The sequence below is a fragment of the Ctenocephalides felis genome, unplaced genomic scaffold (assembly GCF_003426905.1).
Source record: "Ctenocephalides felis isolate EL2017-DRISC unplaced genomic scaffold, ASM342690v1 CF-g0.4_SCAFFOLD_00845, whole genome shotgun sequence".
NCBI lineage: Eukaryota > Metazoa > Arthropoda > Insecta > Siphonaptera > Pulicidae > Ctenocephalides > Ctenocephalides felis.
This window is the reverse complement of record NW_020536999.1, coordinates 13,332,730-13,348,666: the sequence shown is the minus strand read 5'-3', so window position 1 is coordinate 13,348,666 and position 15,937 is coordinate 13,332,730. Positions and strand designations below refer to the sequence as shown.

The 15,937-nt window shown below is 30.5% G+C and overlaps 3 protein-coding genes across 3 annotated transcripts; 2 read left to right on the top strand and 1 right to left on the bottom strand.

Annotated features, from left to right (window-relative positions):
• Window positions 1–129: 129 nt before the first annotated feature.
• On the top strand, window positions 130–3,441 carry LOC113378120 (LHFPL tetraspan subfamily member 3 protein-like). The gene is made up of 4 exons (XM_026618647.1): window positions 130–345; window positions 2,537–2,726; window positions 2,828–3,079; window positions 3,170–3,441. The coding sequence occupies exons 1-4, from the start codon at window positions 130–132 to the stop codon at window positions 3,439–3,441; spliced, it is 930 nt and encodes a 309-aa protein (XP_026474432.1).
• A 1,207-nt stretch (window positions 3,442–4,648) lies between these two features.
• On the bottom strand, window positions 4,649–14,454 carry LOC113363340 (transmembrane GTPase Marf). The gene is made up of 15 exons (XM_026605833.1): window positions 14,325–14,454; window positions 12,461–12,810; window positions 10,978–11,090; window positions 10,719–10,898; window positions 10,419–10,649; window positions 10,152–10,259; window positions 8,036–8,328; window positions 7,675–7,852; window positions 7,305–7,512; window positions 5,997–6,223; window positions 5,749–5,937; window positions 5,420–5,616; window positions 5,021–5,147; window positions 4,838–4,939; window positions 4,649–4,765 (listed from the first exon to the last, which is right to left on the bottom strand). Exons 2-14 carry the CDS (start codon window positions 12,687–12,689, stop codon window positions 4,868–4,870), a joined length of 2,352 nt encoding a protein of 783 aa, XP_026461618.1. The 5' UTR covers window positions 12,690–12,810; window positions 14,325–14,454; the 3' UTR covers window positions 4,649–4,765; window positions 4,838–4,867.
• Window positions 14,375–15,879, top strand: LOC113363341 (protein arginine methyltransferase NDUFAF7, mitochondrial). Its single transcript, XM_026605834.1, has one exon. It carries the CDS (start codon window positions 14,514–14,516, stop codon window positions 15,807–15,809), a length of 1,296 nt encoding a protein of 431 aa, XP_026461619.1. The 5' UTR covers window positions 14,375–14,513; the 3' UTR covers window positions 15,810–15,879.
• The last annotated feature ends 58 nt before the right edge of the window (window positions 15,880–15,937 follow it).

Below are 15,937 nucleotides of genomic sequence, written 5' to 3'. Positions count from 1 at the left end.
AAGTGTAATTTGGTGTTCTGGTGTGTAAAATACTACAATTAAAATATTTGTGTTTTATTTCATAAAATTTATTAAAAATTATTAATATTAAAAATTTTCTATTATTATTTTTTAAAAGTTTAATTAATTATGGGTTCCACTGTGGAGTACGTAGACGCCTCCCATGTGCACGCAGCCCGATACGCGCGAAATTCGAAAGCCGTGGGCGTTTTGTGGGCAATTTTCACGGTTTGCCATTTCATAATTTCCCTGGTGGCTTTTTTGACCCCCGACTGGCTCGGGGACTCCGAAGGGGAGTACCCTGCCAGGTTTGGACTGTGGAGCGCCTGCACGACCACGACTGATGTAAGTTGTAATTGAAATTAATAACAGAAAATTTCTAAAATGAAATGGAAAAAATGAAATTTCAGGTTTGGATGCGTCTATTAATCGCGTGGTTGATTTTTTAGGGATTTTTGGACCCTTCCTTCCCCTTGGTGGTGATATTCAAAATTAACTCTCTTCCCCAACCAAACATCACGTTTATTTTTAGTCACGAAAAAAAAAATGTTTTTTGAAAATGTTTGAATTTTTTTTCTGATTATACCCCTCCCTCCTTCACGTGATATTTTGTGATTTTTTGTCGCACCTCCCCTTCTTCTAAAAACCTCTCGTGATTAATGGCTCCTTTTTTGTAAGATCAGGAAAATTTTAATCGAAATGAACTGAGGAATATTCACAAAAAACGATAGTTATTCAATTATATAATTTATTATAAAATAGAGATTTGTGGTAGAAAGGTGAAAATTTAGACAAAAAATTAAATTTTGAAATGAAAGAAAAAAAATTCCCTCGAAAGCAATTGTTTCGTCAACACAAGCAGAAAGTTTTTTGAATCATTCAAATCAGATGCTTAGTTCTCTCAAAAAATCGATTTCTATTTTCTACACTCTTTGCTCCGTATCTCCGAAACGGCTGGACCTGCCTTTGCCAAAAACTAATCAGCACATCTCCCTATCAATAGGAATCGAATGTTTTTTATTTATTCAAATCGGTTGGTCCGTCCGCCCGAGAACGTGGACGAAAAATTGCGGACATCCATTTCTTCTAAGATATGCCATAATGTTCAAAAACCTCCAAAACATGAAAATTCCAAAAAAAATCAATTTTGATTTTCGGACGATTACAATAACTTACCCTACGGGAAGTTAATAAAAGTAATAGAGTTATATGTGATAGAAATACTCCTATATTGTACAATCATGCTTTCAGCAATTGAAATGTATATAGAAATTTTTATGTGAACTATTACCGTGGGAATATGCAATTGTCCATGGACAATTACTTTTCTAGTATTTCTTACACAAGATTATTTCTCTATTCATATATTTGCATAATTATGCAGAAGTTAAATTGTTCCCTATCTACGCCCAACTGAAGTAAAACTTGATGATTAAAAAACATACTTCAGATATCGGAAATTGACAATAAAACACGAAATATCACGTGGAGAGGAAGAAGTTTAGTAAGATATCACGTGTATTTATTTTTTACCTGATCATTTTTTTAAATCCAAACATTTTCAAAAAAATTAAAAAAAATATCGTAACTAAAATACACGTGATGTTTGGTGGAGGAGGAAGGATGATTTTGAATATCGCCACGTATTACCAAGCGGGAGGGGGGATCTAAAAATTCTTCAAAAATCGATCACGTGATTAATGGACGCCCCCTTATTGTGTGGTAATTTTAAACCTATCTTAAAATGGACAGCAATTAAAACTGTAGGATTAAAAAAAGACTCAAAAGACAAAATTTCTGACCACCTCCGATTGGCTATTGAGATTACATTTAAAAGTTCAAGTTTGAAAATTTTGATATCATACTGCTTGTTATCGAGCTGTCCGAGCTTGAAATCGAACGCAGAACCTGCTTGTGCTAAATACATTATAGATAATGTTTATCCACTACTTTTTTAGTTCTATATACTATAATTTTACACCTGTCCTGAAATGGACAATAAGTAAAATTAAATAACAAAAGTCTCAAAGTACAAAATACTATGGCGTCTACTTGTATAAGGGGGCGTCCATTAATCACATGAGGTTTTTAGGGGGAGGGGGGGGTTTGACAAAAAATCACAAAAATCACGTGGGGGAGGGAGGTGAATAGTAAGATATCACGTGTATTTATTTTTTAACTGATTCAAAGAAAAAATTCAAACATTTTCAAAAAAAAAATCAGAAATTTTACAGTTTTAACACTTAACTAAAAATACACGTGATGTTTGGTGGGGGAGGGGGGGTAATTTTGAATATCACCAGGTATCACCAAGGGGGAGGGGGGGTCTAATAACCCTTAAAAACTTGCTCACGTGATTAATGGACGCCCCCTAAGTATATTGGCGATTGGCAATATTCACTTCAGATTTTCAGAAATTTGATAACACACTGCTTGATATCAAGCTGACTCAGGTTGAAATTGAAGACAATCAAAGATCTATTTAAACCTAAGCAATAACAAAAAAATATTTTTATCTTACTTTGGATTTTACTAGGCTGGTGAAACATGCGATGGCCGCCTTGCAGATTTTTCGGAGCTTCCTTCTGGAATCTTCCAGTTGGCCACAGTATTCGTGGGGGCTGCCGTCGTGGCTTCGGCTTTTGCTATTCTTGCCATGCTGTTATTTTTCTTCTGTCCATCAACTGCTGTTTTCCACATATGCGGATGGCTGCAATTGGTATCTGGTTAGTAAGAGTTATTTCTTGTAACTATTTCCTTTTATACATACCTGCTGTAAAAAATAAATTCACAACACTATTTATTATGTTTATCCACTTTTTTCTAGCCGTTACAATGGCTACCGGAGCCCTATGCCACCCACTAGGCTGGGGTGCACCAGCAGTGCGTAGGGCCTGCGGCCCATCAGCAGGAGCTTACGCACCTGGTGCGTGTTCGCCCCGCTGGGCCTTGGCCTTAGCCCTGGCCGGGGCCTGCGACGCTTTGGCCCTTGCAGGACTCGCATTTGTTTTAGCTACGAGACACGTGAAACTACAAGCGGACGACGGAATTTATAACAGACCTGGCAGCGTATACAAGGGTAAGGAAAATTGACCATTTTGTGCCCAATTTTTTAGTACTACTATTATGATAATATTAATTTTCTGCATACGATTTTTTTTTATCCCAGGTGAAATAAACAACGCCTACATAACCGATGCGGCCAGCGTAACGGAATCACGCAAATCTCTTAATTTGCACCCGGTATTACTGGTATCGAGAGGGCCTCCGGCAGCCGGAGTGCCAATGGGGCACCCAGTGGGTCCTCCTAGGCCCCATCATGGAATGGTTGCAGTTCCTTCTCAAGCAATTATGGATGATGCTTGTTCGCAATTTTCTACTCGATATCAATATGGACAAAATAATAATGGGGGTAGCAGCGTGCACAATTTTCAATTGTAAAAAATTTTGATAACTGCGGAAATCGGTAATAGATAATTGAATGATGAAGCTAAATTATGGTAGATTTGGATAATTGGTCCTTTTGAGTCGAGGACGGTGAAGCATATAAAAACAACTTTAAGTAAAATATTTCTTTTACAAAATTTTGTCAGTCGTACCTTAATTTTAGAAAAAGTACTTTTCTGCATAATACATTTAAATAAAAAGTGTAATTTGATAATTTTTAAATAATATAATCATAATATACGCAAAATATATTTGCAACAATATTGTATAAATAAAATTAAAATCATAAATTATAATTTATCTAATATTAAATATGAATATAGTTTAATATAATAGGTGGAGATACTCAATAAATTATTTGTATGAAATGTTTCTTTGTAATCATTATTATTATTTTTTTATTACTAAAAACGCTGCTCATTTTCTTAAACTTTGATGAATTTTTAAAATTAAACGACTTGTCGTAGGGCCTTAATATTTTAGGATGTTCCTTATCACCAAATAAAAAATCGTCGAAAATATATAGTGAATAACAGTCCTTATCGAGCTACATATCATATGGCTTTAGAAATTTTAAAATCGATCCTATCAGTTTAGAAAACACGTCGACAACTTTTTCCAAATTTGGTCTCAAACGATACAGAATAATTTCAAACATCAAGAAAACATAAAATTAGTAGGTCGAATTTTTCAGCAAAAACAAACATTTCATTTCGTAAGTTAATTATTGTTATTATTTTACTCAAGTTTCATAATCAAGACTATCAAACTATTATTTTCTTAATTATTATTAATAATGTGCAGTGATTTTGTACACACATAAAATATATGTATTTCTTAAAAATATAATAACAATAACGAAACTTGTACATTAAACACTTTTGTACATTTGAACAATATACATCTAAACATATATTGGAGCAAACTAAACATATTAATATGATGTAAGGAAATTTGACTACAAATTACAACAAAAAGGACTCTCATTAATCAACAAAGCTGATAGACAAATATATATGTTTATAAATAAATAAATATGTAAATATATTTGAACATTTTGTTGATTTATACATATGTGCATATTATACAAAACATAGTAAGGCACAATGGAACAGAGATATATCGATATAAAATATCACCGTTCTTAAATGTGAAATACTATAGTATGTAAATATGATCCAACATTATAAAGCATATATATACAAAAATCACTTTAAAGTGTTTACATGTGCACTACCTTTTCACTAGCTTTTATTATAAATTGTTTGTTCGTAAATTATATATTTCCTAGTATAGAAATCTCCAATGTGATGAGGCTCTGAAATAAACGCAAAATTAATATATATATATATATATATATATATATATATATATATATATATATTATTACCTTAAGTCCAGCTGCCGTTATGATTGCCTATCACATTTTAAGAAAACTACCTTCAAACAAATCTAATTCATTCATTATATAATTTGCTTTATTACGAAGCACCTGAAAAACAAATCGCGCCAATTTTAATTATATTATAATTTAAGAAAAAATGAATGGATATATGAGTAAATAAAAATATACCTTAGCTTCTGAACTGTGTGATTCCAATCTGCAAATTTGTTGTTCTAGCGAGCAAAGCTCTTTATTCATTGATGTAGTCGCTTCATCAACCAAATGACAAAGTCTAGCAAACGTACTTGATAATTCTCTGGAAAATAAATTGTTATTTATATCAATGTTACAGAAACACAAAATGAAGAAAAATAAGTGCAGAACGGCATCAAAATTATTGACACAAAAATTATATTTTAAAAAATATAAAATTTAATGAGCAAAATGAAAATAATCTATGCAAGAAAATATTATCTATTTTCTACCTGGATATAAAAATCTAGGAAAAAGATTGAGAACTCATACTATATAAATAATATATAACTTCATATTAGGTTTTATTATTACATTTCATATGTTAATACGTACTGTTGAACTTGATGACTGCAATTGGCCGAAGTAAGATCCACAATAAGCCTAAGTTTTCTGGTAGCATGTTGAACATATTGTTTCTTAAAGGCTCTTTCTTTTGCTTTATTAGTCCATGTGAGTCTTTCATATAGATACGCACTGGCATACAAGGCTCCTGCTGCTGCTAACAAACGCCATCCGACCGTTTTCAACATCTAAAATTGGAAAAAAGACTTATATAATAAAGCACCAAATCTTTCGAAACTGATAACATTATAACTTTGTGATAAACCAAACAAATGAAGAATAAAGTATGTGAAATATTAACTTCATCTGTTATAACTTACAAATCCAGCTACTAGCAATCCACCCATAGTACCCTGTGATCCGATTGAAGCAACAGCCACACGAGATATGATGCCCCATTCATCTCGCAAAAGACTTGATGCATAGCACGGTACACCAGAATTCTGTCCGTTTTGGGATACTAAAGAATAATCACCAGAAGCTGTTGGAGTCATAGCTTGGTTTGGAACCTAAAGTAATAACAAAATATTAATCATGAATAAGATAATTGTATCAATTATCTCCTCACCCCTTCTGGATAGTTGGCTATAGCCAATCTATTAGCCTTTTTGCCGGCAAAACGTTGTATAAGGGCAGTGATGCCCCAAGAAAACCTAAACTCTAATCGTTCGGTAAAATCTGCACATAGGTTATCGCAATTCAATCGATAGAGGATTTCAAATGGTCCTGTTCGTGGTGCTGATTCTATCTGCTGTTTGGCACTCGGGCAGTCTGATAGTAGTTCACCCATACGCTCTAGAAAAAATAATAAAAGACTTATGTAATAATTGCATTTATAAAGAAGACTAGTAGTGCATGGCACCGTGCCTTAAGGCAAATTGCTGGAACTTCTCATACCAAAAATTAGATTTTTGAGAGATTTTAAATTTTTGATATAAAAACTTTTGGAAAAAAATTGTTTTTCAAAGCGTATAGATATATAAAAATTGACATTTTCACGGAAAATTAAAAATAATAAAGTAATAAAATAAATGTCAGGGAACAGCTCTTGCTATCAGTGAGGCAAAAGCTGAGGAATTGAAATATTTAAATAAACAGAAATAAAGTATATATAATTATTAAAATATCAGCAAAATATTGTGATGATTTTTATTTTTTTCCTCATTCTAAACACCAGCACTAATTCATTGCTATTTAAATCATTTTGCTGAAAATATTTTATTTTGCATACAATAAACATTCTTTTACCACAAAATAACTTTTAAAACAAAGAATTTGTTTGATTTTTCTCGTTAGAAACAGAAATATGACATCATAAGCATTATAATAATTTTTTAATTCTAAAAATTAATTTTTAGTCCTTTTGAAAAAAATACTGTTTAGCATAATTATCATTATCTAGCATAGTTTTTTTTTATTTTTGATAGAAATTCATAACGTTCTTTATACCATATTCTTCTTTTTCCAGCACCTCCTTTAAAATATCTGGTGTAGGTAGCATCTGACGAATCAAATCTATATTTAAAAGGGTGTTTGCATTGGTACTACAAAGTGCCAAATAAAGTAAGAAAATTAATGTTGAAAACTTAATTTTTAAAGTAAACTAATTATTAATTTTTTTGCTTTCATGTCTATTCTATCAATTTCTTATATATTAAGATAAATTTAAAATATACTCCTTGAAATAAAGTTAAGTCATCTAAGAAATGTATGATAAGAAAACACAGAGCTTAACACAAAAGAAAAATCGAAAGAACTACAATAAAACTTAAAAATCTATGTTACTATGGTACTATGTTAATAACTTTAAATTATACATTTAAAAATTACTATAATAGATTTTATACAATTATTACCAATTATTTCTAACACTTACCACACATTTCTTTCTGTGCTGCCTCAACATTCATTGCCAAAGCAGTTGATAATCTGGCACGAAGATTTGAGCCCAAGCCATTTTCTACATGGGCATGTAATTCTCGTTTGTAGACATTTAAAACCAGAGGCTCAGCATGGAAGGGCAAACTAAATTCATCGACTAAAACGGCCAATCTTCGGATTTCTTCTGACAAAGCTTTAGAGACCTAAATAAATATTTTATAAATTTCAATACTAAAACATATTGCTAAAAAAAATAATTATCAAGAATCAGATCTCTCTATTATGAGACTGTACTAAATTCTTTCATTACCTAATAAAAATATTATCAATGATTAAATTAAAGATAATACAAGATTGACACCCACCCTTTGTTCGACATCCTCAACCATGCCATGTATTTTTTCTTTCATTTCTCGAGTTGCTGCCATAAGTTGAGTTTCAGTATAATTTAAACTGTCCGATACCTTTCGTTTTTTCTCTAATGTTTCTTCACGCAATGTACCAGCACGTTTGTATATTGAGTCAAGAGTACTTTCCATTTCACTGTAAATATAAAATAGGAATGATAAATTAATCTACAAAATGTAATTAACACAAAAATATAATGGTATATTCCCTACTAATTACACTGTTTGTCTGAATGTTTCAATAATTAAATTATTCGAGAAGCATTTTAGAAATAAAGTGGGTTATTAAGAAAATATGTATTCTTTTATTTCTACCCACATGGCAATATTTTTGCCCCCCTGCGAATGCTGCTCAAACTTCGTTTTGACTGCAGACTGTGAAATGCATTCCTCGAATTTCCTCTCAAAATCTTGGAATTCAAAATATCGCGTCTGAAAGCCATCAGCGAGTGCCCCTGAATGTGGTGGTTGCCCCTTCTGTTCTTGAAGTCGTGCATTCAAAACCTCTTTGGCCGATATGAAGAAAACCCTTTCGTCAGCTTCTTTAGGCGTACAAACTTTTAATTCTTTCACCAGGAAGTCAACCGATCGCTCCAGATGCTGTGCTCTGACCTGAAAATAAAATATACTTCAGAAAATTGTAACAAATAGAAATTTTCTTTTTCCATCAATGCTGCTGGAAATGAATGGATTGTGATTTTGCATATAAGTAAATTAAAGCATGTGTAAGCCACATTGTATATATATATATATATATATATATATATATATATATATATATATATATGCACTCTCTAGCTCGAATGTGCCAGCTTATATGAAATATTGATTTGGATATCCCTTTTCAATTGGGAGCAATTAAGAGGAATATTTGTGCAACCTAGCACCGGTGAGATTCTAGAATTTATGCAAAGTATTATGATAAAGGAACTTATACCGAAATTTATTATTAGCATTTAGAAATAGAGGAATATTATTTTCATTAAAAAAATCAATTACTATAGATTAGGGAATGCAATACCGGTATACCGGTATACCGAATTACCGGTAAACCCCGGATTTTTTGGCGGTATTTTTACCGGTATTTATCCCAAAAATACCGGTATTTATTTTTGGGATTTGGTATTTTCGGTATTTTTACATAAGCGCTATTTGATACATAATACACTAAAGTTTAAATTTCTCGCAACAAATTTATCTTTAAATTCCATAATCGCATAAACAGCTATATCTTCAAGTGATTCTATAAGATAAACAAATGTCAAATATTATCTCAACTCGTCATTAAACTGAATATTTATTGCTTTACTAAGGACTTCATATCGTGTTACAATAAATAGAATTGGACTGATAGATTATGATGTTTGTTTCATCTTCTGTAAAAATGTAACGGTTTTTAAGTGATATTTGCGCCAAAATATTTTATATCATACAGATTATCCCTGCGTAATCTTTATTTTTTTCTAACTTTATACATAATAATTATGATAACTACCAAATATTTTTGCTTCTTATTACAATTATAAAATATTATTCTTCTAAAACGTTTCAAAGTTTGGAAATACTATAGAACCATCACATTGTTTCAAATAACAATACGCAACAATTATAGTAACTTATTATTTATCTCGACTAAGAATCCGATCTTGAATCAGTGTAGAAAAATTATTTTTTTAAAATATTGGAGATTATGCTAATTTAACACATTGGATACAGACAATACAGTTTATTATAAAAATGTAATATGATCTTTTATGAGTTTTTGGTCTTTCTTACTCATAAGTTTGTTTTTGGTTAAAAGTACTAAATATACTCGATAATGATGATGAGTTAAATTCGACATAATTTTGTTAAATTATTATTAAAAATAACAAACTTATTGTTTTTTTTTATTTTTTTGTTGAATATAGTTGTAATTGTATATACATTTTTTTATATTTGTACTAGTAACTTTCAATTTTGTTTACGTTTGTGTAAGATAATAAAAATACCGGTAATTTACCGGTATTTCGGTTTTAAAATGAAAAATTAACGAAATACCAGTATTCAAATTTTCCATCGGTATTGCATTCCCTACTATAGATCAACCCTGAATACCTAAATAATTGATGATCAAATTAAATCATGAATATTCTTTATAACTCATGCAGCACACATATACTTTACTTGAGGCAAATTCAAATACATAACGCACAATAAGATATTCACAAGAAATATTATCTTAAATATTTATTATTAAGGCAACAGAACATAAAAAACGCCCTTTAAACAATTCAATTTGTTAAACTCATAATACTAACCTGTTTTTGTTCGTCGCGCTAGCACAAAAGAAACAAAACAAATTAATGAAACAATTATTTCACAAAACGTGATTCATCCAGACAATACGAATAAAAATTATAGATGTACAATAAATGCATCAGAAATGTATTTACCTGATCTAGAAATTCCGGTTCAGAAGCAGAAGCATCCCAACGGTTGTTCAGAACGAAAATGTTTGGTTTGGACAGTCGTGTAGACACTTTGTGAAAGAAGTTCTTTTCCTGTGGCAGAAATAAAGTATGAAATTAATAAAATATAATGTTAATATACTTATGTATACTGGTAATCATATATCTTCATCAAAATGTATTAAAGTGTTATAAAAACAAAATATTAAATTTATTATTTGATTAAAATTAATTTTCTTTCCATTTACTGACCGTGACCATAAGTGTACTTTCTGCATTAGCAACTAGAACAAAGACATCGGCGTCCAAGCAATGTTTGTCAATCCATCCATCCAAATTAGGTGTAACATCCACACCAGGACTGTCCACAAACACCACATCATCCCGAAGTAAAAGACATCTTTCCTTAGGCCAAAATATTCTCACAAGCTGGGACTCGCTCAACTTCTCTTCACACAAAGCATGAGCCAGTTGTCCAACAGACTGTGAAATAAATGGTACAAATTATAAAGGAAAAGTCATTGGATAAATAAAAGTTATATATTCATTTACCTTAACATTCATCCTTTCTTCACTGCCTTCAGTAACAAGATAGGCTTCCTGTCCAGGAGTTCCTTCAACTTGCAGAAAACAATTTGTTGTATGTCCAATTCCGCTTGGTAAAATTTTATCACGTAACATCGCATTAATAACTGTGCTTTTGCCATTACTGGTTCTACCAAAAAATGCAACCTTGGAAAGAAAAAAAAAAAAAAAATTTAGTAAAATAATCTTTTAATTGCATAAATTAAATTAAAATAAATTGTATTACCTTCATGTGATCTCTACACAACACTTCTCGAATGCCTCTAACTTTTTGTACATATGTGCCAATTTTTTTTACTTCCTGCTCATCGATAATTTCTTTTGTTGAATTGTTCATCACTAAAAATAAATAAATAATCAATTAATGGAATTTTAACAATATTTTCTAAATATGCAATAACTAAATTCATCAGTTAAGTTGCAAATTTTTATAGAATAATCCTTATAACCCAATAATTAAACTAGTGGGGTGCATTGCATCGTGCCTTAAGGCAAATTGCTGGAACTTCCCGTAGAGTAATTAAATATTCAAGGAATGAAAATAATCAATAATTGTTTACTAAAAATTTGTTCTTTTTCTAATTTGATTTTTAAGTTTTTGATAATTTAGAAATTTCTTGATAATTTAGAATTTTTTTCAAGATTTTAAATTTTTTTTAGAAGTTTGAAATCTTTGGGATTTTCTTTTTTTAAAAAAGTTTTTTCTAAATTTTTTTCGAGACTTTTTTTGAAAATCGATTTTTTTTTTGAAAATTTCGAAATATTCTCAAATTTTTCTAAGTAATCGATTTTTTTTAAATTTCTATATTTTTGAAATTTTTCAAAGTTTAGTTTTTTCTTTGAAAATCGAAAATTTGAATTTTATAAATCTTCGATTTTTTTTTTGAAAATTCTGATTTTTTTTTTGACAATTTTCAAAATTAATAAATCTTCTGTAAATGCATTTTTTACACACCGCCTACTCAAGCAACATGTTTTTTGTGTTAATCTAATCGGATGATCCGTCTGCATGACCATTTTTACACCCTTTGCGCTCCATACCTCCGAAAGGGTAGACGTGCCTTTTGCAAAAACGCCTCGCGATCGAGTACGAACCAAATGATTTTTCAATCATTTGTTTGAACCATGTACGTGAATTTTAAAATTGAAAATCTTGGTACGGAACCCAAAAAAATAGACACAAAATGTGTATACATTATTAAAATCTCTATAAAATATTTGATAATTCGATGTACATATGTCCAATGATCATTTTTGACCGCCAAATGGCATTTTTTTAACTTATTTTTATTGGAAGTCCTTTACCGCTTGACCTACCTTCCCAAAAATTTAATCAGTTTTTGATCTTGTCAATACAAGTAAAATGTTTTTTGAATTATTAAAATCGGACTCTTAAAAACCGAGTTACCGATTTTGGCACTTTTTGCCTCGTATCTTCAAAACGACCAGACCTACCAAAAACTAATCAGCACGTCCCCTCATCAATACGAATCGAATGTTTTTTGAATTATTCAATTCGGTCGATCGGTACAAATCGTCGACGTCAAAAATTTGTATCCGCACACACACACATACATCCATTTTTTCTAAGGTGTGCCAAAATGTTCAGAAACCGTTGAAACGTTTGAAAGATATATAATAATTTTCATTTACGATTTTTTGCCATTACTATAACTTGCCCTACGGGAAGTTAATTATTAACTTATTACCTTCCATGTAGTCACATGTTTCTTGAACAAAAACTTCAATCTCCCCGAATATATCATTTATCTTTTTCTTAGCTTTCACGAAGATCTGTAGTGGTGAAGATTCCATGTTGGAACGCAAAGAACGATGATCACCACCAGCCATTGCAGATTCCAAGCGGTTGTTCACAGAGTTTCCGTTTTGACCAGATCCAGCCACCATGGATATTGTGCGGTTTAGATATGCAGCCATGCCACAAACCGAGGACAGCAGTCGGATATAAAATTAGTGTATTTTTTTGGTTCAATTACCCAAGTGTAACTTTTTTTTTTTATAGATTTTTTGATTGTGAATGCAGGCAAAAATATACAAACTGAAACAATAACACACATAATATATAATATATAAATAATAAAACTACGTGTCTGGGTTGGTTTTACTAAATAAAAAGATAAAAATTATAACAATAATAATTATTTATTAGCACTCAAGAAAAATATCTACCATCTTAATTAAATGTATAGGTATAATATAATTTAACTGATTGAAATCTATATTTTGAATTATTTGCAGTCTATCGTTCTTGTTTTATTCATAAAATTATTTTTGCACAAAAGAAATAATATATATCATATTAATCAGTTATAATTAGTTATAATCAGAATAAATTTTTTTATTCAAAAGCTTTAAGAGCAAAAGATACTTAAAAACTTGCAGAATAAATATGAGCAGAATTTATGTTCATAAATACTGTTGAAATTTCTACAAAATGTGGTGTCATTCATATTTAAGATTTTAGTTAGTTTTCCTAGTACTAATAAGCATGAATATAATATTTTAAATAATAAAAAAGTAAATAATCTACACACAATGGCTCATATTGTATGTTTTATGATGTTTTAGTATTTGTATTAAATGTGAATCAATCAATTACTAATACTAATTGTATTAAGATCATCAAAATATATATCTTTGGTCAAGATTTGACCAGGGCTTTTTCTATTTAACCTGGGACCTTTTGGGGTAGGGGGTATGAATGTATAAATATAAATACCTGGAACTTATATTAAAGCAGAGACTAGCAAAAGTAACAAGGGAAGAAAGTTATAGAGTGATCAATATATATCATAAACTAAGTAGTAGTTTTATTCATATATCTTATGGTGATGGATTATTTATAATTACAGTCCGCTTAAAATCTAATTAATCATAGTGATCCTCACCAATCTTAATTTAAAAATTTTATTAAAAAAAATCATCTGATAAGATTTTTTAATTGAAGCAGGTATAAATAAAATCTTAAAAGCATAACCATTAAAAAATTGTATATCGAGTATAGACATGATGTTGAAGAACCCAACAACAAGCCGAAATGGGAATATAGGATGTATGTATGTATGTATTTATGTATATATATATATATATATATATATATATTGTATTCAACCACTTTGTGTAGATTATTCACTAATATATACCAATAAATTCAAATAAAATTGTGTGTGAAATAAACATGACAAAACATCAAAAGCGACAACAACAAAAGTTGTGTGTGTTTGTGACATCTACATGCAAGCTGTTTAATTTATTAAATTTAGAGACCTTTTTATCTTGTGCCATTTTTTATGTTATTATTTTCCCAATTCGATATAACAGCCTGAAATGTATGAACATTGATTTTTGTTAGGTTATTTGTGCAACTTACCTAATTCGTAAATAGTATAAAAATATTAAAAACTATCAAATATCAAATATAAAAAATTAATAAAAATTGCGCATTTATAATTAGTGACAGTTATTTGTAATGTTTTGTTATCACATAGCATTGAACGAAAAAACTTGGCTCTCATAGCACACTAGACTAGAAACAAAATCAATAAAACTTACCTCAGTTAAAATTTATCATGATCATTTGAAACAAATATTTAGATCCTTTATTATTTAAATTTAAAAGTGTTTTTTGTCAAATCATTATTAATAAAAATTGAATTATTTGGTAATATTCCAATATTGCATTTGACACTTCGGGCAAGGATTGAGTTTGACGTCTTTTATGTTGGTAACATAACCTCAAAAATGTTTGGAATGCAGAGGCAAAGGCAAATTTTAAAAAGCTTGAAATTATTTAATGATTCTCTAAGAACATGCTACGTACAGGTAAAGAGACCGAACTTATTAGACCTTCCTCCTGCAGACGAATCAAATCTTGTAAAGTCAAAGATACCTCTATCTACTGTTCTTTGGAACAAAATAAAGGCTACTGGACCCATTACGGTTGCTGAATACATGAAAGAAGCCCTAACAAACCCAATTTCTGGTTATTATATGCACAACGATGTATTTGGCCAAAAAGGAGACTTCATTACATCACCTGAAATATCTCAAATGTTTGGTGAAATAATAGCTATTTGGTTTTTGAATGAATGTAAAAATGTTCGAGCTCCACCAATAATTCAAATAGTTGAACTTGGTCCAGGTCGTGGCACTTTGGCTAAAGATATCCTCAGAGTATTCCATCACTTTGGATTTTCAAATAAAATTAGTTTGCATTTAGTAGAAGTAAGCCCTTATTTAATTGCTGCCCAATCTCGACTTTTGTGCATGCATTCTAGCATATCATCAAACCCTAAAAATACTTTTGTGCGATCAGGTGAAACATCAAACTCTGTACCTGTATATTGGTACAATGACATCAAAGATGTCCCCAAAAAATTTTCAGTAATCCTAGCTCACGAGTTCTTTGATGCACTACCGATACATAAACTGCAAAATACACCAAGTGGTTTGCGAGAAGTTTTAGTGGATATTGATGCTGAAAAACCTAACACATTTCGTTATGTTTTAGCAAATAATGATACACCTGCTAGTAAAATGTGCACACAACCTTTAGAAGGAAAGGATCAAATTGAAATCAGCCCACAAAGAAATGTTATAGTCGACCATTTGGCTTCAAGAATTGAAGAAGATGGTGGTATGGTTTTAATTACAGATTACGGTCACAATGGTGACCAGGGTGATACTTTTAGATCATACAAATCCAACAAACAACATGATCCTTTAATAGATCCTGGAACTGCTGATTTAACAGCAGATATTGATTTTTCTCAAATAAAACGTATAGCTGAAGCCAATGAAAGGTGCATAACATTTGGACCGGTTACTCAGAGAGATTTTCTGAAAAGAATGGGAATTGATGTTAGATTGAAAATGCTCTTAAAGAAAGCTCCGAAACAAACAGTAGATTCGTTAACAAGTGGTTATTCTATGATTGTTGATAAAGAACAAATGGGGGAGAGGTTTAAATTCTTTTGTATGTTCCCAAATGTATTACGGTGTCAACTTAAAGAAAGTCCGGTTTGTGGATTTTCATGAAAATGGTTTATTTCAAATAGTTTACAAAAAGAAAACAAAGAGTGTATTTATTAAATTGTTCTACTTAAAATTAAATGTGTTTTATTTCCCAAAATGGCAGTCAGATTTTCAATTCATTTTACATAATT

Excerpts from the sequence above, each read along its gene's own strand:
- LOC113378120 (XM_026618647.1), top strand. The coding sequence starts at position 130 with ATGGGTTCCACTGTGGAGTACGTAGACGCCTCCCATGTGCACGCAGCC. Across the intron at positions 2,727-2,827 it reads ATGGCTGCAATTGGTATCTG|CCGTTACAATGGCTACCGGA; the intron begins GTTAGTAAGAGT and ends ACTTTTTTCTAG. Across the intron at positions 3,080-3,169 it reads ACCTGGCAGCGTATACAAGG|GTGAAATAAACAACGCCTAC; the intron begins GTAAGGAAAATT and ends TTTTTATCCCAG.
- LOC113363340 (XM_026605833.1), bottom strand. The coding sequence starts at position 12,689 with ATGGCTGCATATCTAAACCGCACAATATCCATGGTGGCTGGATCTGGT. Across the intron at positions 10,899-10,977 it reads TGTGTAGAGATCACATGAAG|GTTGCATTTTTTGGTAGAAC; the intron begins GTAATACAATTT and ends TTTCTTTCCAAG. Across the intron at positions 7,853-8,035 it reads GGGGGCAAAAATATTGCCAT|TGAAATGGAAAGTACTCTTG; the intron begins GTGGGTAGAAAT and ends TTATATTTACAG.
- LOC113363341 (XM_026605834.1), top strand. The coding sequence starts at position 14,514 with ATGTTTGGAATGCAGAGGCAAAGGCAAATTTTAAAAAGCTTGAAATTA.